Raw genomic sequence first — 22927 nt, 5'->3', positions numbered from 1 at the left:
GGTGCGGAACATGGTCCACTCGGACTCAATGTCCAGCACCTCCTTCGTGACATGTTCAAAGTTCTTCCGGAGATGGGAATTGAAACTTTGTCTAACAGGAGACTCTGCCAGACGTTCCCAGCAGACCCTCACAATGCGTTTCGGCCTTCCAGGTCTGTCCGGCATCCTCCCCCACCATCGCAGCCAACTCACCATCAGGTGGTGATCGGTAGAAAGCTCCGCCCCTCTCTTCACCCGAGTGTCCAAAACATGAGGCCGCAAATCCGATGACACAACTACAAAGTCGATCATGGAACTGCGGCCTAGGGTGTCCTGGTGCCAAGTGCACATATGGACACCCTTATGTTTGAACATGGTGTTTGTTATGGACAAACTGTGACGAGCACAAAAGTCCAATAACAAAACACCACTCGGGTTCAGATCTGGGCGGCCATTCTTCCCAATCACGCCTCTCCAGGTTTCACTGTCGCTGCCAACGTGAGCGTTGAAGTCTCCCAGTAGGACAAGGGAATCACCTGGGGGAGCACTTTCCAGTACTCCCTCGAGTGTTCCCAAAAAGGGTGGGTACTCTGAACTGCTGTTTGGTGCATAAGCACCAAACAGCTAATTCCATGGATGCATGGAATTACCCATAATTCCATGCATCCATGACTCTTGGCTATATTATACACGTGCCCCCAACCCCGCCCACCTCAATGGACGCACAAAGGGGGATGGTGGGGTTTGGTGCTAATATAGCCAAGAGTCATGGATGCATTGCATTCTAGGTAAGTGTTATGTTGCGTTTATAATGTGTTACAGAGCCAATGTTCTCCAGAAATGTGTTTGGTGTGGGTTCACAGTGTGGCACTTATTATTAAGAGTGTTAAAGTTGTTTTTAATCACAACCATTGGTGTGATCTGTATGGCTGTGGAACAAGACCCTTGGTTTACACATAGAAAAAGCAAAGAAAACTCCTCCGCCATTTTGAAAAAGACAGGGGAAGCATCACTCGTGACGTCACGAATTTGACCCGGCGGTAAAAGTAAGCATGCGCTTATTAATTTGGGGAGCGAGTTTGTCCCGGCAGTAATTCAAGGCAGGCGCATATTACATGCCCGGCGGCTATCCAAGGAAATACGGTAAGCCTGTTCGTGTTGTGGTTAATAGTATATATGTCTTGTGATTATTTACTGTTTTGTCGCTCCCAGCTGAAAATCAGGTCTCATCCGTGACTCCTTAATTTGCGTATTTAGAAACTCATAATTGGCACTCACGTAAAACTAAACAAACACCTCACAGAGAGAGGAAGACGACGAAATAATATTATTAACAACAGACTTTTGCGCCATACCTGCTGTCAAAACTCTAAAGGCCGACTGCACAGTTCCTGTCTTCACAATAAAAGCACTGCTTCATCTTGCCTGCGCTACAAAATAAGTCTCACAAAGCTAGAGTGCACAAGCAAGCAAGCGACGGAGTTTGCCGCCAACGTATTTCTTGTAAGGTGTGTAAAAACGAGAATGAAAGCTGGACAAATAAGATGCCAAAAACCAATCAATTCATGTGGTATTGGACAGAGGACTTTTTTTCTCCTCCATTTGAAAATGTGGATGTTATCATCACTACTGTCTGATTCCAATCAATGCAAGTCATCAGAATCAGGTAATACACCAACTTCGTTTCTTGTCTTCATGAAATAAAGGACTCTATATGTGTTAAACATGCTTGTATTGTCAATAAACACCTTTAACTTGTTAACAAAAACGTATCTTTCATAAATAAATACATATAGATTATATATATGAATGAGGTAGATTCCCTCGAATTGGTCAATTGAAAAGTAACGCGTCTGAAGAAAAAGTGTGGGCACCCCTGGTGTAAGGTGTTTTAAGAAGGAATTTGTCCCTTACTATCCAGTCAGTGGACAAGGCCATCCCACGTGAGCTGGGCAAAAGTCGTAAATGAAGGCGGGCTCATTACAACTAATACTACTTTGCTCGGATGTCTATTTTTCTTGGTCGTGTGAGAACAATGGAACATGGAACTTTACTAACACTTGTGTCATGAAATCCATTAAAAAAGTAACACTTTACATTTTAAGAGGCTCTATTCAGGCCATGCTACATTGTAAACGTGGCTTGTCATGGTTATGTAGTCTGTGTATACACGCTACAATAGCATCTTTTTACTGGCTGGATGTGAATAGTAATCAGTAGATGAAACTTCTTTTCACTAAACATAACCACCCTGATGTTATTTATGAAATTAAGAAATAGTACAAATGCTTGTCAAATCAAATCAAATCAACTTTATTTATAAAGCACATTTAAAATTTACCACAGGTGTAGCCAAAGTGCTGTACAATGGGCAGGTTAAAAGATAATACGAGGACCGAGCAAACAACACAACACAAACAGAACATGATAAAAAATAAATAAATAAAACATAAAAAAAGGTTCACAGCAGGTGTATAATGGGGCGTCATTGCAGGATGGATATCACTCAGTGTTAAAAGCCAAGGAATAAAAGTATGTTTTTAAGAGAGATTTAAAAACAGGAAGAGAGGAGGCTTGTCTAACATAAAGAGGTAGGTCATTCCAGAGCTTGGGAGCAGCAGGGACGAAAGGTCTGTCACCTCTAAGCTTCAGCCTTGTGTCAGGGACCGTCAGTACCAGCTGATTGGCTGATCTTAGGGATCGAGTAGGGCAGTAAGGCTGAAGGAGGTCAGAGAGATATGTTGGCAAATAGAAGGAGTTTAAAATTGATTCGATAACGCACAGAGAGCCAGTGAAGGGACGCCAATATAGGGGTGATGTGCTCACGTCTGCGGGTCTGTGTTAGCAGACGAGAAGCAGAGTTCTGCACAAGCTGCAGGCGGGCGAGGGAGGCCTGGCTAATGCCTACATACAGGGCATTGCAGTAGTCTAAACGATTCGAGATAAAGGCGTGAATTAATTTCTCGAGATCATGTCCTGACAGAAGCGGTTTCACTTTCGCTATTTGGCGTACTTGATAAAAGCTTTTTTGAAGGACGGTGCTGATTTGTTTTTTGAATTTAAAATCTGAGTCGAACTTTACCCCCAGGTTTGTGACACAGTCGCTGAGATGCGGGGTCAGAGTACCGAGGTCAACGTTGGCGGAGGGAGAGCGATTTGGACCGAACAACATAACTTGTTTTGTCTTCATTTAGACTCGGGAAGTTAGCTGAAAGCCAGGCTTTGGTGTCATGCAGGCAGTCAATGAGACGAACTGTGTTATTTTGTGCCATGGGAAAATAGATCTGGCAATCATCGGACACATTAGAGAAGCTTGTGTGGAAAACTGTGTGTGTTTTCCATGTATGTGTGTGCGCACGGCCACACACGTGTGTCTGAGACTGACTGCTTGATATTATCTCTCAAATATATCAAATTGATAGATGCTGCATTTCATACAGTACAAGCCAAAAGTTTGGACGCACCTTCTCATTTCAATGTGTTTTCTTTATTTTCATGACTATTTACATTGTAGAGTGTCACTGAAGGCATCAAAACTATGACACCTGTGAAGTGAAAACCATTTCAACTAGCTCTTGAAGCTCATCGAGAGAATGCCAAGAGTGTGCAAAGCAGTAATCAGAGCAAAGGGTGACTATTTTCAAGAAACTAGAATATAAAACATGTCTTCAGTTAGTTCACCTTTCTTTATAAACGTACATAACTCCACATGTGTTTATTCATAGTTTTGAGCCTTCAAGGACAATCTACAAATAGTCATGAACATTTAAAAATGCATTTAATGCGAAGGTGTCTCTAAACTTTTGGCCTGTACTGTATGTATTTTCTATTCAATAGTCAAATACTGCAACTATCACAGTCCAGTATAAATCGTTGTAGTTCATCTCTCGTTTATCACTGTTCATTGGTTCCAGACATGGCCGCAAAAATTAATTTGTTATTAATTTTTAATTGTATATTTTCATAGCTCAAACATAAAACTGTTTGACAACCTACATACATTTTTCAACATTATGACAGCCCGCAAGACATGAAGTAACAGCCTTTAGTCATTTGTTATTCCAATATATGATACTGCCTGAGGCGGAGCCACATCAGTGGCTACAATACAGAACAGTACGCTCTGATTGGTTTGATATCCACTAATGGCAAATACTACTCTAGTATTGATATATTTTACCTTATTTAGTCATTTTTATACTTTAAAATGCTTAATTTTGGACCGGCAATATTTGACGCAAGATTGTATGCATTTAACGTCCAAACAGCCAATAAATGTAGTCTCCTTTTGTTAAACTATGATGTGCATGTTGACAAGTTAAACCATGGCATTATGTTCCTTTCATCCTCATTTTCAGGTGCCTCAATTGAAGAGTTCATAATAGATTCGATGGCTCTCTGGAAGGTTCTTATCATTTTACTACGTGTGATGTACACTAATCATTGGCTACCAAAATAATCGTGAGTTGCAGACGTAGACAAATGTCGTCTGTGGGGAAAGCTGACGATCCACGAGATTGTGGCACACCAGTTACAAAGATCAAAACTGCTGAATGCCTTTTAAATGTTTGTGTGTGGCGCCTGTAACAGATAAAATTTCTCCAGATTTGGACAATCTTTGTGTGTACGCCACACCACTAGTACGTCGTCTGCTGCATACATTTTGTGTGATCTCTTTGTAAAAATCCCTAAATGTTTGAGGAAGTTAGAAAACAGCTCTTACCTGCCACAAGTCCAGTCCGATCACACCAATGCTGTCATATTTGTAGATCTCAGAATCAGCGGTGTACTCCGGGTTGTCTATCTCAGGATGGACCCACTTTCCCTTGTAAGCAGGGTTGCTGATCTCTTTGGGCTTCCAATCACCCTATTTGAAAAGCACAGAAAGCCACAATGTCTATTTTGTATACAACAAAAAATGTCCCTCAATTATTGAGCCACATGTGGCAAAATAGCCATTAAACCCCAACATTTAAGTGTTTACCTTGTATTCTGGGTTAGTAATCATGGGAGGCTCCCACTCTCCATCCATTTCATCGTCCCAGTCATCTGGTTTCTTGGCATCGGGATCTGGAATGTTTTCAGGCTTGTCCCAGCCCTGTCATAACAATCACTGAGGTAATCATTTTCATTCCGATTCAATGAAGTGTGGTCCCTATTCACCTCTGGTTTGGTATCGTCAGGGTCGGGAATTTTCTCTCGGTCGTCCCAATCTTCTGGCTTCTTGGCTTCAGGGTCCTTAACCTTTTTGGGAGGCAGGAAGTCCCAATCCTCTTCCAGGCTGCCAGACTCAACCTTTTTGTTGTCTATCTTCACCTCGTACGTGTTGTCAGGGTTGACGATAAGCGTGTACAAGTGAGAGAATTCATCATCCTGCCAAGCAGAAATGACTCCACGTGTTACCACGTCTTATTGTTTTTAATGTTAGCCAGAACCTTTACATACAATTAAATATCTATAAAACACTGAAGCAAAAACTTTACAAACCTGCTGTGCCAGAATTCCCACATTCTAATCCCACTCATCAAGTTAGAGGCCTAATTTGTGGGGTGACTATGAGGAAAACATCCAAACTTGCACAAATTAATTCAACACTACAGTGTAAAATAGTGTTATGCCACCTTTAGATGTGTAGTTTTAGCAATGCTACAGTGACCATATATAACTTCATTGTCGCTCTATTCAGTCGTATTAATCAACAAACATTTTAAAGCACGTGCAGAGGAAGAAGTCGTTTTACCGCTCGTTTGTGCAGTTTAAAAGAAACAACAATTAGTTGCTTTTTGATAATACCAATGTTCTTGTTTTTCTACCCAGCAGTATTCTAAGGCCCTAATATAAGGTGCCAAAATATTTGTGCATGAAAAAACACTTTGCCAGTGTGTGCAATATGTCTTTCTCCACAGGGTGGCGTTCCACCCTTTTGGAACATATGGGGCTGCACCCTTTTGGAACATATGGGTGGGCATAAAGGCTGCATCCCAATGTTAACCCTCACTCACTACATCCTCCAAACAAAGTAAAAAAGTTTTGTAATCTTCCTTAAGAATTGGGACACCACTTGCTATGTCAATGCACAGTTTACGTTTGGAAGAGACAATGTCGTTACCGTTTGCACATAATATTTTGGTACCAGTACCAAAATGTATATTGATATGTATTTCAATATTTAAAAAAATAAAAGACCACAGAAAATCTTAAGGGACAGTAAACATAAGTTTCTTATTGCACTCAAAGGACAATTTTATAAGATAGGAATTAAACTCAAAAAAGGCATTCAACACGCTGTGCTTTTCTTACTGCACTCAAACAACTATTTACAATTTAAAAAATTACATATAGCCTGCCACAATCTCGAATTAGGTTACAAAAGGATGCTTTTCTGACATTGTATTAAATGTTTTATCATCATTTATGGTTGCCAATCAAATACAAGCATTAGTAAATACTAAAAAAATACTATTGCTAAATGTACATATAAGACATGTAGCAGGTAAAACACACACTGTAAAGATAAAACAAATGAAATAGTAGGAATTTGTTACGGAAATTCAAGTCAATTCACTTGCATTAGGTCACGCAATGTGGGCAGATTTGACTGCACTAATATATGGCAATAGGCCGACCGGCTGTGTGCGCATCTTTGTATCTACTGTATATGTGCTTGGAGAGAGCTACTTAACTACAATACCTGTCACTCTTCAAACTCCTTGTGCAGATCTGAATGCTTGTTATTTAAATATTTACCTAAGTTTGAAGCTAAGGTGGCAATACAGTAAAAGCGGTGTTTTGAAGCACCGCTTGCAGCGTGGCGCCTTTGTTTAAAGAGTCAACTTTATTGGTAGTTTTGAAGCTCTGACACCGATACTGCACTTCACGCATCCACTTTAATAACAAGTATAATTGCCGTTTTTTGCCATTTCTCCCTTCCACCCTGTTTCTGCTTGTATGCGCTCTGTGTGTGCACGTTGAAACACATGCGCCAGCAGCTCAGCAACGTCACCGCCGCACGGCGGCTTTTGTGGATGGAAAAAAAAAAAGTGCCAGTATTTTTCAAAGGCAGTAGTACTTTTTTTAATTCATTAGTACCCCAGTACTTAATTAGTAGCTGTGTACTGTACACCTCTAGTCCCACTATTACACAACAAACCAGGCAGCAATACAGCGAACGGTTGAGATCATTTTTTTACCATTCATCATGCTTTGTTTGATGAATAGACAAATACACGGAGAAAACGCTGCCATCAATGACTATTGTTTCTTGCAAAATTTTTTAACGTTAGGTAGAAAATGGATGGATGGATGGATTTTGGCTTGAAGAAAGAGGAAAGTGTGCACTTGTGTGACACAACCACTTAATGACTCACCTTGCATCGGATATCTTTGTTAACCAAATGGTTCTTTCCTTTGTAGTTGAAGATTACATGAACTTTCTTTGTGCCAGGGCCACAAATATCAGGACCTGTATATACAAAAGGTGAGAGGTTCAATGTGACATCACAGACTTAACATGTGCAAACATACCAAACATGACATTGTAGACTGAGTCCCCATGCATCTCCTCCTGTTTGAGGCCTGAGGGGAAGACTTTGACGTATCCACCACCGCAGTCGATGTTCTGCTCGTGCTTCACGGTGAACTGGATGACAAGAGGCTGACCTTGGTTGCTGAAGTCATCGAAGCGTGTAGACAGAGCATAGAACCGGGCGTCCTGGCTTGTCTGCAAACCTACCATAGTGACCAAGGGAAATTATCACACTGTTTTTCTCCTTATCCCAAAAAAACTCATGTTTGGCGAACTGGATACTTTGTCCATAGGTTTGAGCAAGTGTGACTTTACTGTATTATGTACCTGATTAGGATTGGTGACCAGTCCAAGTTTTACCCCATCTCTCATCTTAAGTTAGCTTCAACTGGTTAAACTGTGGAGTCCCAATATTGCTACATTGTGGTTAAGAAGAGCTGAATGAAAACTTAAAAGAAGTTGCTCAGTCTAAGAGTTAAACCAGATGGCCTTTTCTTTGCAACCTCTGTACCATTTCTAATATGTTAACTGATAGTTACTATTATATTCCTAATATAAGGAATATTTCATTTAAAAATGTAAATAATGTATAATTAAATTTAACCCCAAAAAAAATACTAAGGATTGTCATTCCCTTGATTCTTCAGCAAGAAATTAAGAGTTAACCGTTTAGATAGTTATTAGTAATGTGTAATATTTGTTAAATATATACAGTACAGGCCAAAAGTTTGGACACCTTTTCATTCACAACACAACTGATGGTCCCAACCCCATTGATAAAGCAAGAAATTCCACTAATCAACCCTGATAAGGCACACCTGTGAAGTGAAAACCATTTCTGTTGACTACCTCTTGAAGCTCATTGAGAGAATGCCAAGAGTGTGCAAAGCAGCAATCAGAGCAAAGAGTGACTATTTTGAAAAAACTAGAATATAAAACATGTTTTAAGGTATTACACCTTTTTTTTTTTTTTTTAGGTACATAACTCCACATGTTTTTTTTCATGCTTTTTAACCTTTCAGTGACAATCTACAATGTAAATACAAATCCCGTTTCCATATGAGTTGGAAAATTGTGTTAGATGTAAATGTAAACGGAATACAATGATTTGCAAATCCTTTTCAACCAATATTCAATTGAATGCACTACAAAGACAAGATATTTGATGTTCAAACTCAAACTTAATTTTTTTTTTGCAAATAATAAGAAACTTTGAATTTCATGGCTGCAACACATGCTAAAGTAGTTGGGAAAGGGCATGTTCACCACTGTGTTTCATCACCATTTCTTTTAACAACACTCTAACCTTTGGGAAGTAAGGAGACACATTTTTGAAGCTTTTCAGGTGGAATTCTTTCCCATTCTTGTTTTATGTACAGCTTAAGTTGTTCAACAGTCCGGGGTCTCGGTTGTGGTATTTTAGGCTTCATAATGCGCCACACATTTTCAATGGGAGACTGGTCTGGACTACAGGCAAGCCAGTCTAGTACCCGCACTCTTTTACTTTGAAGCCACGCTGTTGTAACGTGTGGCTTGGCATTGTCTTGCTGAAATAAGCAAGGGTATCCATGATAACGTTGCTTGGATGGCAACATATGTAGCTCCAAAACCTGTATGTACCTTTCAGCATTAATGGTGCCCTCACAGATGTGTAAGGTACCCATGCCTTGGGCACAAATACACTCCCATACCATCACAGATACTGGCTTTTCAAGTTTGCACCTAGAACAGTCCTGATGGTTCTTTTACTGTTTGGTCCGGAGGAGTTCAACGTTTCCAAAAAACAATTTGAAATGTGGAATCGTCAGACCACAGAACACTTTTCCATTTTGCATCAGTCGGTCTTAGCTGAGCTCGGACCCAGTGAAGCCGGCGGCATTTCGGGGTGTCTTGATAAATGGCTTTGGCTTTGCATAGTAGAGTTTTAACTTGCACTTACAGATGTAGCGATAAACTGTAGTTACTGACAGTGGTTTTCTGAAGTGTTCCTGAGCCCATGTGGTGATATCCTTTACACACTGATGTCACTTTTTGATGCAATACCGCCTGAGGGAACGAGGGTCCGTTATATCATCGCTTACGTGCAGTGATTTCTCCAGATTCTCTGAACCTTTTGATGGTATTACGGACCGTAGATGTTGAAATCCCTAAATTTCTTGCAATAGCCCGTTGAGAAATGTTGTTCATAAACTGACAATTTGCTCACTCATTTGTTTACAAAGTGGTGACCGTTTCCCAATCCTTGTTTGTGAATGACTGAGCATTTCGCGGAAGCTGCTTTTATACCCAATCATGGCACCGACCTGTTCCCAATTAGCCTGCACACCTGTAGGATGTTCCAAATAAGTGTTTGATGAGAATTCCTCAACTTTATCAGTATTTATTACCACCTTTCCCAACTTTTTTGTCACGTGTTGCTGGCATCAAATTATAAAGTTTAGGATTATTTGCAAAAAAAAAGTGTTTATCAGTTTGAACATCAAATATGTTGTCTTTGTAGCATATTCAACTGAATATGGGTTGAAAATGATTTGCAAATCATTGTATTCCGTTTATATTTACATCTAACACAATTTCCCAACTCATATGGAAACGGGGTTTGTAGTAGGGATGTAACGGTACGTGTATTTGTATTGAACCATTTCTGTACGGCGGTTCGGTTCGGAGGGGTACCAAACGAGTACACATGCTAGCAGCGACCGGGCTAGGACCACATGTAAAAGCCAGAGCTGGAAGACCCTTCTGCCTCGTTAAGATCTCCCGTTTGGGAACACTTTGGCTGCGCGATACAACAATGGAGGATGGAGGTTTGCCGACATTGTTCAGCAGCTGTTTCTGACAACACGTCAAACATGTGTTTCACCTTTCCTGCTTCCGGCTCCCAGAGTATCTCCTCGAGCGCAGTGGAGACACTCCTCCAGGGCTGATGTATTCTCAGGGGCAAAACCCTTCACTCTACCCGGCAGTGGGTCTCCACAGCTCTGGACTCCAGGGTAAATGAAGAGTCCGGCGATTAGTTGCAAATCGTGGCTTTATTGAAGACTTGCACACAGCCAATCCAACAAAACACAAGCCACTCCCCGCACTCACTTCGCTCGCCCACACACTCACTTCAATGCTGTCCCATATTAAAAGGGCCACACACACATACGCTTCTCTCATAACACTTGCTAACCCTTTTGAAGCCTCACCACCGCATTCAAGAAGCTACTCCTCGGCGAGTCATGCAGGGCTAAAGCAATAACAAATGTTTTTATAGCAGCCGAAAGTCCATATTGCATTAAAAACTAGATTTTGACCCACTTCTGTGGTGGAATAACAATATATACATGTATCCTCTTACTGCCTAGTTAGCCAGGCTGGGGGGGAAAGAAAAGTTAATCTGAGGCTGAGTTGATTTAAAAAACTGTTTAATGTTGCAATAATAATACAAACCCCGTTTCCATATGAGTTGGGAAATTGAGTTCGATGTAAATATAAATCGAATACAATGATTTGCAAATCCTTTTCAACCCATACTCAGTTGAATGCACTACAAAGACATGATATTTGATGTGCAAAACTCAAACTTTTTTTTTTTTCAAATAATAAATAATTTAGAATTTCATGGCTGCAACATGTGCCAAAGTAGTTGGGAAAGGGCATGTTCACCACTGTGTTACATCACCTTTTCTTTTAACAACACTCAATAAACGTTTGGGAACTGAGGAAACTTATTGTTGAAGCTTTGAAAGTGGAATTCTTTCTCATTCTTGTTTTATGTAGAGCTTTAGTCGTTCAACAGTCCGGGGTCTCCGCTGTTGTATCTTACGCTTCATAATGCTCCACACATTTTCAATGGGAGACAGGTCTGGACTGCAGACGGGCCAGGAAAGTACCCGGACTCTTTTACTACGAAACCACGAGGTTGTAACACGTGGCTTGGCATTGTCTTGCTGAAATAAGCAGGGGCATCCATTATAACGCTGCTTGGATGACAACATATGTTGCTCCAAAACCTGTATGGACCATTCAGCATTTTTTTATATGTGTAAGTTACGCATGCCTTGGGCACTAATACACCCCATACCATCACAGATGCTGGCTTTTGAACTTTGCGCCTATAACAATCCGGATGGTTATTTTCCTCTTTGTTCCAGAGGACACTACGTCCACAGTTTCCAAATATAATTTGAATTGTTATCTCGTCAGACCACACAACACTTTTCCACTTTGCATCAGTCCATTTTAGATGAGCTCGGGCCCAGCGAAGCCAGCGGCGTTCCTTGGTGTTGTAAATAAATGAGTTTTGCTTTGCATAGCAGAGTTTTAACTTGCACTTATAGATGTAGCAACCAACTGTAGTTACTGACAGTGGTTTTATGAAGTGTTCCTGAGCCCATGTGGTGATATTCTTTACACACTGATGTCGGTTTTTGATGCAGTACCGCCTGAAGGATCAAAGGTCCGTAATATCATCGCTTACGTGCAGTGATTTCTCCAGATTCTCTGAACCTTTTGATGATTTTACGGAACGTAGATGGTAAAATCCCTAAATTCCTTGCAAACAGCCTGTTGAGATATGTTGTTCTAAAACTGTTTGACGATTTGCCTGCACACCAATTAGCCTGCACACCTGTGGGATAATCCAAATAAATGTTTGATGAGCATTTCTCAACTTTATCAGTATTTATTGCCACCTTTCCCAACTTCTTTGTCACGTGTTGCTGGCATCAAATTCTAAAGTTAATGATTGTTTGCAAAAAAAAAAATGTTTATCAGTTTGAACATCAGATATGTTGTCTTTGTAGCATATTTAACTGAATATGGGTTGAAAATGATTTGCAAATCATAGTATTCCGTTTATATTTACATCTAACACAATTTCCCAACTCATATGGGAATGGGGTTTGTATGTAAAAGAAAGGTTTTGTCATTTTATTTAATCCGAGCAACAACTTGAGGCAGTTTAATGTTGATTAACATGGACCCTGACTTAAACAAGTTGAAAAACCTATTGGGGTGTTACCATTTAGTGGTCATTTGTACGGAATATGTACTGTACTGTGCAATCTACTAATAAAAGTCTCAATCAATCAAAAAAAGCACTTTATATAGAAAGGTTGTTAAGAAACCATTTTGAGCCTTATCTTATTTAGTTTTCATTTTATATATGTTGGCCACATTAACCCTGGCACTGGACCCGGTGTGTATATGTATGTTATGCCATTGTTTACAAATTTGGTAAATAATTAACCCAAAAATTTATATGTAGTTTTCATACTGTGCCGAAAATGAACCAAAACCGTGACCTCTAAACCGAGGTACGCACCGAACTGAAATGTTTGTGTACTGTTACACCACTTGTAAATAGTCATTTAAATAAAAAAAACATATTGAATGAGGTGTGTCCAAACGTTTGGCCTGTACTAGGGATACGCGGTTTGTGGTCTCATCCGCGGAGTCCGCAAATAAACCGCGGGTCGGGCGGGTGACATGAAGAAAAAATTGATTTTAATTAGATTCGGGCGGGTGGCGGTTGAACCATTCGGAAATATTTGATACACATGGTTCTGGGATCGGTATCCTTTATCTTTCAAAGAGCCATTTAGGACCCGTGTCACAAAGCGTAGAAGACAATAGGAGACGCAAACATTCTCTAGAACGACTGCCAGCAGTCACCCAATTATTAATAAGTATTACAGCGTGCTATGAAGCCAGTGGCTTTGTCGCCTTCTACAGCATGTACGATCTGCTTGTCAGTCCAGCAACATGTTTGTGGCTTCTGCAGATACACGCACACGACTGCAAGGCATACAGGGTGACAGAGTACACTAATGGTTGTGATATAAACAATTTTAACACTTTTAGTAATATGTGCCACGCTGTGAAGCCACACCAAACAAGAATGACAATAATTTCAGGAGAACATCCTCCCAGTAACAAAACATAAACGCAACACAACAAATACCCGGAATCCTTTGCATCCATGACTCTTCCTGACTATTTTATACACCCCGCTAGCATGTGCAGAACTTCACACATGAGTCAATCAGCACAGAGAGCATGTGCAGAACTTCACACATGATTCACTCAGCACAGAGCGCATGTGTAAAACATTGCACATGATTGGCGACTGCAAAAGTCTCACAGTCAACCACCACAAGGCGCATGCGAAGAGATTCGCACATATTTTAACAAATACCAGCATTTAATAACACCTGCAAAAGGTTAATGCTGCACACCTTTAGAGGGAACAATATTGATTTTAAAACTGTGGCAACAATTTAAGATAATTTTGCTACATCTTGATGAACTGTAGCCTTTATTCAGTTATTATATCCACAACAACAGTTACTGGCACTGTAGTTTTTACCAACCACTTCTCTCTCTCGGTCTGTGGGATCCTTATGCAACTACAAATAATACTAATGCAACATTTGCAAATTGAATGAGATTGCTACATTGCCATAGTGGTATACATTAAAGTGTATATTAAATCTGTATGTTGACAGCAGAAGTTGTGCAACAGCGCCTGTTGTTGGTGAAAAGGTGGCATATATAAAAGGAAATGCTCACAACTGAATTCTCCGAAGAAAACAAAAACTAAATGCAAAAAACTAACCAAAAAATAGTGCAACTTTATGAGATTTAACGGTCCAATATTAAATAAAATACCCATTGGTCAGTTCATAGTTGGTTCAGTCAGAATCTTTGATTCAGTGAGTCTTTGTCAAGCACCCACAGCAGCACACGCCGTACTGTGAGACAGCAGTGATTCAAAGTGGGCAGGAAGTGGAAAAGAGAACTGATTTGTAGCAAGGAACATACTTGTTGCTGTTTCTATGGGGCTTATACATTTATAAAAAGTAAAAGGAGCTAAAATAATTACATATTACAGGGTGTACCCCGCCTTCCGCCCGATTGTAGCTGAGATAGGCGCCAGCGCCCCCCGCCACCCCAAAAGGGAATAAGCGGTAGAAAATGGAAAAATGGATGGTTTATTCATTATTATTTGTTTAGCTTGGCAAGAACAAGTCACTGACCGGCTTAATGGCGACAACACGAGAGTGCTGATTCAGTAATGAACTCTGAACGATTCGTTCATGACTCGCACATCACGAGTTACTACAGTGATGCAGAAACTACGGAGATTTTCCCCAAGATATTCAGAGCGAAAATTCAAAATGACCGACTGAATTTGTGGCATTTTGTGATGTTTAGTCGGTATATTTACATACTTTGTGGGTTGTAAATACCAAATGGATATGGTTTAATGGATACGATTAAACAATTTGGCATATAAATTCAACTTGTTTTTCCACTCTACTGGTACTTTAAGGTGAAAAACAGTGAGCAGTGGTGGCTGCACCCGGGAATCATTTTTGGTGATTTAACCCCCAATTACAAAATCACTAATTATTTTATTAACTTAGTTGTACTGATCGTACCTGGCTACCAGACACCCTCTCCACTGATAAATAGCATTCTTGTTAAGTTGGTAATTAGTTTAATGTATTTATTGGCAGGCTTAAATAAATCATAATAAATTGATAGGTCCCGCTCGTCGGGACCCAGGATGGACCGCTCGCCTGTATCGGTTGGGGACATCTCTACGCTGCTGATCCGCTTCAGATGGTTTCCTGTGGACGGGACTCTCGCTGCTGTCTTGGAGCCACTATGGATTGAACTTTCACAGTATCATGTTGGACCCGCTCGACATCCATTGCTTTCGGTCCCCTAGAGGGGGGGGGTTGCCCACATCTGAGGTCCTCTCCAAGGTTTCTCATAGTCAGCATTGTCGCTGGCGTCCCACTGAATGTGAATTCTCCCTGCCCACTGGGTGTGAGTTTTCCTTGCCCTTTTGTGGGTTCTTCCGAGGATGTTGTAGTCGTAATGATTTGTGCAGTCCTTTGAGACATTTGTGATTTGGGGCTATATAAATAAACATTGATTGATTGATTGATTGATAAGTATTAATTATCGATAATGATTAGGGATACAACTGTTTAAAAATATCGCAGTATTTTGGTTTCAAAGTCTTCTCAATAACACTGTGACATGTGCTGGTATCAAACAAAAACCTGGGTGAGTGTAGTTTTTCTGCCGTTTTAGAATTGGTCGTGTCTGTAAATAAACTACATCTCCCCGAATCCTCTGCGCACTGCCAAGGTAAAGTAGTTATTTGTAATCGATGAGAGGAATTGTTTTTTGGACATTAAATCTGTCTATAACTGGGCGTATGTATAAAAAAAAAAATTTAAAAGTCTATATTCTGCAAAGCAAGCCACTTTTGCTTCGACTCGAGCGTTTCCAAAGCGACAGAGCCTGCAGGACTTGAAATACAGGTGAACTAAAAAGCTACTTGATACATCCTCAATTCATCCATTTTTCTACCATTTGCCTCTCTTGATGTTGCAGAGGGGCTGGAGCCTATTCCAGCTGCGCTCAGCAAAAAGTAGGAGACACCTTAGACAAGTCGCCATCTCATAAACCATCACACTGAGAAGATATTTAAAGCCAGCGTATCCGAACATCAGTTTGTGAAGTGTTTGCATTATTAAAAATTATATTGTTAGTTTACGTTTTAAAGAAACAACATTTTCCAGATTGATCTAAAAATTACCACGGTAGAGGACACTGCTTCCCATAATGTAAAAGTTGAAAGACACTGAAGTGTACATTGATGTTTTATAACTGTTTCACTAGATGTTTACATTGTTACTTTAAAGACGTCAAATGTAAGTTATTCTTAAAAAAAAATTCTTGAAAGTTGATGTTCCCACACAATTAGCACTTAGAAATACTTTTTTGTAGTGATAAATATGACTAGAACATTTTAACATTATTATTGTATTATATTATTGTGTTTATCCTAACATTCCTGCCACTTCATTTTACACACTAAGGCATTTTTATCAAGCTTTTTTTTTAGCCATATACCGCAATAATAATTGTACCGTGGCTTTATTAATATTGATAATATTGTACCATGGGATTTGATACCGTTATAACCCTAATATCCATCAATATAAAAATGTATATCATGATGTAGTTTTCAGCCATATCGCCCAGCCCTAGTTTCAACTGAATAAAATTGCCGTGAAACAATGTCTGCATAATATCGTTGTCATGTCAGTCAGGTTCTGCTCACAGGGATCAAACCCGCCCTGCCCTAAACTCAGAACACGGGCTGTGCTTAAAACTTTGTGATTCGTGAGGGGGCCTATTTAGCATGAGGAAGCCCAGGTCAAAAGTAAATTATTGAATGACAAGGCGCTTCATAAAAAGTTTTACCCCAAATGTATTCGCAGTCCCTTATAAGAACATAGAGACCATTTTCCTTGTTGGCCTTGCAGTGGCTCACAACATCAAAGCAGAATGTCTTGGGTTGAAATCTGTCGGCGTTAAAACTGTAGCAAAGTTTTTAAATTTATTTTTCAATAGTGTTAAAAGTGTTTAACACGTTACACTTCAGCATTTTAATAAAAAAAAGTGGACCGTTACAAAAAAAATTATGCTTATTGTGAAATATGTTATACAACACATGATAGTTCTACCTTAATTAAAGCTGTTATTTTGGAAATTATGTTGCTATAGGTAATATTTCTATGGTGCTGTGATACCAATGACTTCAACGTTTCAAAGTTCCTCTCGGGCAGGCCTGGGCAACTATTTTGCCTCAGGGGGCCCAATTTCAAGAAAAACATGTCTGGGGGCGGTATATCTATTTTTAGGAACACTAATACAAAACCTCACAATGTCTGAATGCTAAAAACGTTATGACAGACCGCCTTAAAAAACGGAATGGAATTTTAATTTTTTTACTGAATGAGACACCCAGGACATACATGAAAATAAAGAATGCAAGATTTACAATATTAACTATGAACGATAAAACACTGAATATTGACAACATATGAACGTCACACTTCGACATATTTTACAATGAAGCAAAATGCAACAAAAATGCAACAAACACAGCGAAATATGAATGTGAAGGGAAAAAAAAAAACACCTACAAAGTGATATATCACTAAGTTTTAGAACTTTGTTGTAAAAATCTCCTTCCGTGTCTGTCCCCGACACCCGTATTTCAGGCTGACACTCTGTGGAAACGCTCCCCACTCCCACTGCTTGGTGCCTCGTCTGAGCTGCTGGGACTTAGGCCATATCCACACGGACACAGTTACTTAACAAACGCATACTTATCTCTGCGTTTAGGCCTCTTGTCCACACGAAGACACATACTGTTGTCTTTAAAAACACAGACTTCTGCAAACGCTGGCCAAAGTGCTTAGCATATGATGCAAGATTTACAATATTAACTATGAACGATAAAACACTGAATATTGACAACATATGAACGTCACACTTCGACATATTTTACAATGAAGCAAAATGCAACAAAAATGCAACAAACACAGCGAAATATGAATGTGAAGGGAAAAAAAAAACACCTACAAAGTGATATATCACTAAGTTTTAGAACTTTGTTGTAAAAATCTCCTTCCGTGTCTGTCCCCGACACCCGTATTTCAGGCTGACACTCTGTGGAAACGCTCCCCACTCCCACTGCTTGGTGCCTCGTCTGAGCTGCTGGGACTTAGGCCATATCCACACGGACACAGTTACTTAACAAACGCATACTTATCTCTGCGTTTAGGCCTCTTGTCCACACGAAGACACATACTGTTGTCTTTAAAAACACAGACTTCTGCAAACGCTGGCCAAAGTGCTTAGCATATGCTGTACATCGCACAAACGGAGACTTGTGATGACGTTACGGTTGTGCGCTGTCATTTCAAAGCTCAACACTGCCTTGCTAGATTTAAACACATAAGATGGTATGTTTGAACATAAACATGCAGCTCTTTTCACTCATCAATAAAAAAGACATCAAAATGGGCTTTGCGACACTCCCGCCGGCACAAATGACAGTCAGCTGTTTTGGATTCAATTACTGTGGATCCTCCACCTGATGGGACAACTTTGATAAGCAATACTTTTTGCTCTGTGTCATAAGAAAGGTGCTACATTATCTTATGTTTTTAGTCCTTGTTTAACGAGAAATCATGAAGTTAGCTTACATGTCTTGCTTCTATTCTTGTAGATGGAGCTGGGCGCGACCGTTCTTGCGCATAAAAAGCAACAAAAAAAAAAGATATAAGTGTCCTCCTTGTAGTGTGTACTGTTGTTAAAGACAATATACAATTCATTACACATGTACCGTATCATTATATCGATGATTAAATGCTTTATAATTCCTTTAAACATGCTAAATGGTTTCCTTGGCTCGTTCGTGCATGCTAATTTTAGAAATAATGTACACTTCAAACGTTGCTGCACATGTTATAATTCTGTGAGTGTTGGGTTTCAGCAGCACAGGCGTGCATTCGCTCTTTAATAATGTTCCAAGGGCTCTGTGTACGTGCATGCAGGTTTTAAAGATTATGTACATGTACATTGTACATCTAGTATATGAAAAAAGACACAATAGGAGGTGTAATGCTGCACCAAATTTTACTGCTTTTTTCAGGCTTCTGATTGGACAAAATGAGCATGACAGCAGGTGAACGCGTTTGTGTGTAGACATAGATAGTTTTGACACTATACTTGGGGGATGGAGATTGTTTTAACCCAAAATATGTGCTTTTGAAACGCTTTGTGTTCGTGTTGACATGGCCTCAGATTACCATAGTAACGAGTATATCATGCAAAAGCGCTGATTCCAACCATTGAAATACTTTGTATTTTTCAAGACTTACAGTCATTTGAAGACATCACTGCACATCATAATGGCAGCTACAGATTTCATCTTAAAAATATAAAAACAATTATTTGTGGATGCCCGGTGGGCCAGATTGAAAAGCTTAACCCTGAATTGACCCAGGGCTGCTCTCGGGGCACCAATTTTTGACCTTGGTATTTGTCATATCCTAGTTACTGCCCTGGTGTTACCATGTACAAGTTAGGACTGTGAATGAATTATCAGTGACAGCCTTAAAGAAGATCTGCTCCTTCCTACTTTTTTCAGACACGTTGAATTTTGCCCATTTCTTTTAAATGTAACTTGTAAAGGAATGTTTAAAACAAACTACACCATGATTGTTTTTGGCCCTATTCAATCACTCTATTTACCTTTGTCCTTCTCCGCATCGCCGTAGAACTTCCCCGCAGTCAGGACAAATTGGCCATAATCCGTCTTGTGCTTGGATTCCACCCAGCGACTCTTCCAGGCATCTGAAAAATTGTTAAAAATTGTAATGATGCATGATTAGTAGTATGGCTTTGCTATGTTGTCGACCTGCTTGGACTTGGTGTATGACAGGGGTGTCAAACGTAAGGCCAGAGGGCCGGATCAGGCCCGCCATCAGGTTTTATCCGTCCCCGCGAGATGAGTTTGTCAATTCTTTTACGAATAAAACAGCTGTTCTAAATGTGTCCACTTGGTGTCACAATTTGGGCTGGGCGATATGGCCTTTTATTTAATATCTCGCTATTTTTAAGCCATGTCAGATACATGAAATATATCTTGATATTTTTGGCTTAGCCTTGAATTAACACCTGATGCATATAATCACAGCAGTATGATGATTAAGTGTCTAAATTAAAACATTCTTGTTCATACTGCATTAATATATGCTAATTTTAAACTTTCATGCAGAGAGGGAAACCTCAATTAAGTCAATTTACCAATACTGTATTTATTAAACAGTTATTAAGCAGTGGCACAAACATTCGTGTAATTTCAAAACAGAAAGTGCAAGATTGTCAGAGACATTTTAAAACAAGCTATTAGTGCACTTTTGTGCATGATCTCACTAAGATAACATAACAAAACACTAAATCAATGTGCACTTTTTGTACAGAACGCAACTACAATAGTTTAAAACAAATTAAGTGCACTTTTGTGCATGATGTCACACAAGATATTTCAATAACTGTCAAATAAAAATGAGCTGCATAATATGAAATCAAATGATTTATGACCTCCGCTATGTGGTAGGTTCCTGCGGAAGTTATCTCCTTCTGTTGTTGACTAATTTTTCCAAATGGTGTTGATCTGGAAATGGTTGCTTTGGCGTTTTGTGGGTATGGCACCCAACGGAGATGTTGACATGCGGAGTTTCAAGCACTCCTTATTCTCTAGTGGGTGACATTTCAAATGATGATACAAATTAGCAGTAGGTGCTACTTTTTTTGGCAACGCTTTTGCCGCATACTTGTTCGACATCTTCCCGCTTGAAACCGAACCACCGCCGGACGATGGACCCTGTGCGTTTTTTCTTAGGAATTCATTCTTAATTTTTTACCAGATTCGCATCTTCTTTATCTCGTATTACCACTCCGCTGCCATCACAGCTACCCATGCTGTTACCTCTCTGCTCGGCGAGGGCGTATGACGCGACATTATGTGACGTATGTAAGAAAGTGCGCTTGTTTTGTGTCTCTGTGAGGAGGGACAAGAAAGAGTGAGAAGAGCATGTAGTGTAATGCCCGCAGCTAAAAGCAACTGCGCAAGAACCTATACTCAAATATCACAATATAGTCATTTTCTATATCAAACAAAGACAAACCGCGATATTTTGAGTATATTGATATATATTGCCCAGCCCTAGTCGCAATAGTAATTCTTTATATCTTTGTAGACGATGCTACATATGTACAAAATAAACTACATGTTAGTGCATCAGTCGACCAAAATGATCAAACTACATAAACAACATCCTGTAATTTCATTTTGATATATATTTTTTTTAATACCAATGAATTGACTGATCTGATCATCATCTGCTTTTTGCAGTTGATGATCAGATCCTGATGGCTTCATCCGGCCAGGATCTTCAGCTCTCACTGGATCGGTTCGCAGTAGAGTGTGAAGCGACTGGGATGACAATCAGCACCTTCAAGTCCGAGTCCATGGTTCTCGCCCGGAAAAGGGTGGAGTGCCATCTACGGGATTAGGGAGATGACCCTGCCCCAAGTAGAGGAGTTCAAGTACCTAGGAGTCATGTTCACGAGTGAGGGAAGAGTGGATCATGAAATCGACAGGCGGATCGGTGCGGCGTCTTCAGTAATGCGGACGGTGTATCGATCCATTGTGGTGAAGAAGGAGCTGTGCCGGAAGGCAAAGCTCTCAATTTACCGGTCGATCTACATTACCATTCTCACCTATAGTCATGAGCTTTGGGTTATGACAAGCAGCCGAAATGAGTTTCCTCCGCCGGGAGGCGGGGCTCTCCCTCAGAGATAGGGTGAGAAGCTCTGCCATCCGGGGAGAGCTCAAAGTAAAGCCCCTGCTCCTCCACATCAAGGGGAGCCAGATGAGGTGGTTCAGGCATCTGGTCAGGATGCCACCCGAACGCCTCGCCCTTTGGGCACGTCCAACCGGTAAGAGGCCATGGGGAAGACCCAGGACACGTTGGGAAGACTGTCTCCCGGCTGGCCTGGGAACGCCTCAGGTTCCCCCGGGAAGAGCTGGACTAAGTGGCTGGAGAGAGGAAAGTCTGGGCTTCCCTGCTCAGGCTGCTGCCCCTGCGACCCGACCTCGGATAAGTGGAAGAAGATGGATGGATGGATGGATGAGTTGACTGATAAACATTATCAGATTATTTGTTCAGAAATTATAAATAACAAATACATTATTTGTTTTTAAACTTTTTCAAAAAAATTCGGAATGTGCTTGTATTATTTTTAAACAAAGAAAACAAGCTGAAATTGTCTTTGTTTTTAAGTTATCATGCCGTGATTTTACCAGTCCGGCCCACTTGGGAGTAGATTTTTCTCCATGTTGCTCCCTATCTAAAAATGAGTTTGACACCCCTGGCGTATGAGGAGGATGTGGGCAGTTCCAGTCAATGACCAGGGGGGGATGTACAGAAGGGGGAGGGGGGGACACGGGGGTTTGACAATAAATGGGGGAGGGACGGTTGTCAAATTAAATGGGGGCGGACGTACAGAAAATTATAGGCAGTGTAGAATTTAAGACAAACTGGACAAGCTAAAGTGCTAATATGTGTAGTAATGTGCTAGCTAGTTTCATAAATGCCCAAGCACTGACACAATCACTTCAAAACACGGCTTCCATTCATAGTGATATAATACACAGTAGCAGTATTAACGTAATTCATAATGGATATTAAATATAGTATAATTAATGGAAAAAGACCTCACCCCCGTCTTCAAATTGCTCTCGGAAATACACATTAGACTCAGCCAGGACAGCAGCAGCCGACACGGTCAAAAAGAGTAGAGACAAGGCGGTCATGGCGACAAGCACACCTTGTCAAAGGGTTGCTACAAAACCTAACAAAAATAAAGTACAATTAAGTATCCTATATGGCAATGCGCCTTGTAAAACTGCTGAGTCTCCTTTGGAACCGTTTCACTGAAATCATGCAACCTCTCTCGCCTCTCGCCTCCGCACAGATGTCCCAATTT

The 22927-nt window shown here is 40.3% G+C and overlaps 1 protein-coding gene across 1 annotated transcript in view; it reads right to left on the bottom strand.

The window, feature by feature from the left end:
- The window catches only part of calr (calreticulin), a 31500-nt gene extending 8573 nt beyond the window's left edge, over positions 1 to 22927 (bottom strand). The window contains exons 1-7 of the mRNA XM_061888670.1: positions 22661 to 22927; positions 19625 to 19726; positions 7504 to 7707; positions 7347 to 7441; positions 5143 to 5352; positions 4964 to 5077; positions 4703 to 4846 (exon numbers count right to left, since the gene is read on the bottom strand). Of these exons, the coding sequence (XP_061744654.1) occupies positions 4703 to 4846; positions 4964 to 5077; positions 5143 to 5352; positions 7347 to 7441; positions 7504 to 7707; positions 19625 to 19726; positions 22661 to 22754 (963 nt within the window). The 5' untranslated portion in view covers positions 22755 to 22927. The remainder of the gene's footprint in view (positions 1 to 4702; positions 4847 to 4963; positions 5078 to 5142; positions 5353 to 7346; positions 7442 to 7503; positions 7708 to 19624; positions 19727 to 22660) is intronic.

This window comes from Nerophis ophidion, linkage group LG26, assembly GCF_033978795.1.
Source record: "Nerophis ophidion isolate RoL-2023_Sa linkage group LG26, RoL_Noph_v1.0, whole genome shotgun sequence".
Taxonomy (NCBI): Eukaryota; Metazoa; Chordata; class Actinopteri; order Syngnathiformes; family Syngnathidae; genus Nerophis; species Nerophis ophidion.
Note: the sequence above shows the minus strand (reverse complement) of the source record. Positions and strands in the feature narration are given on the sequence as shown.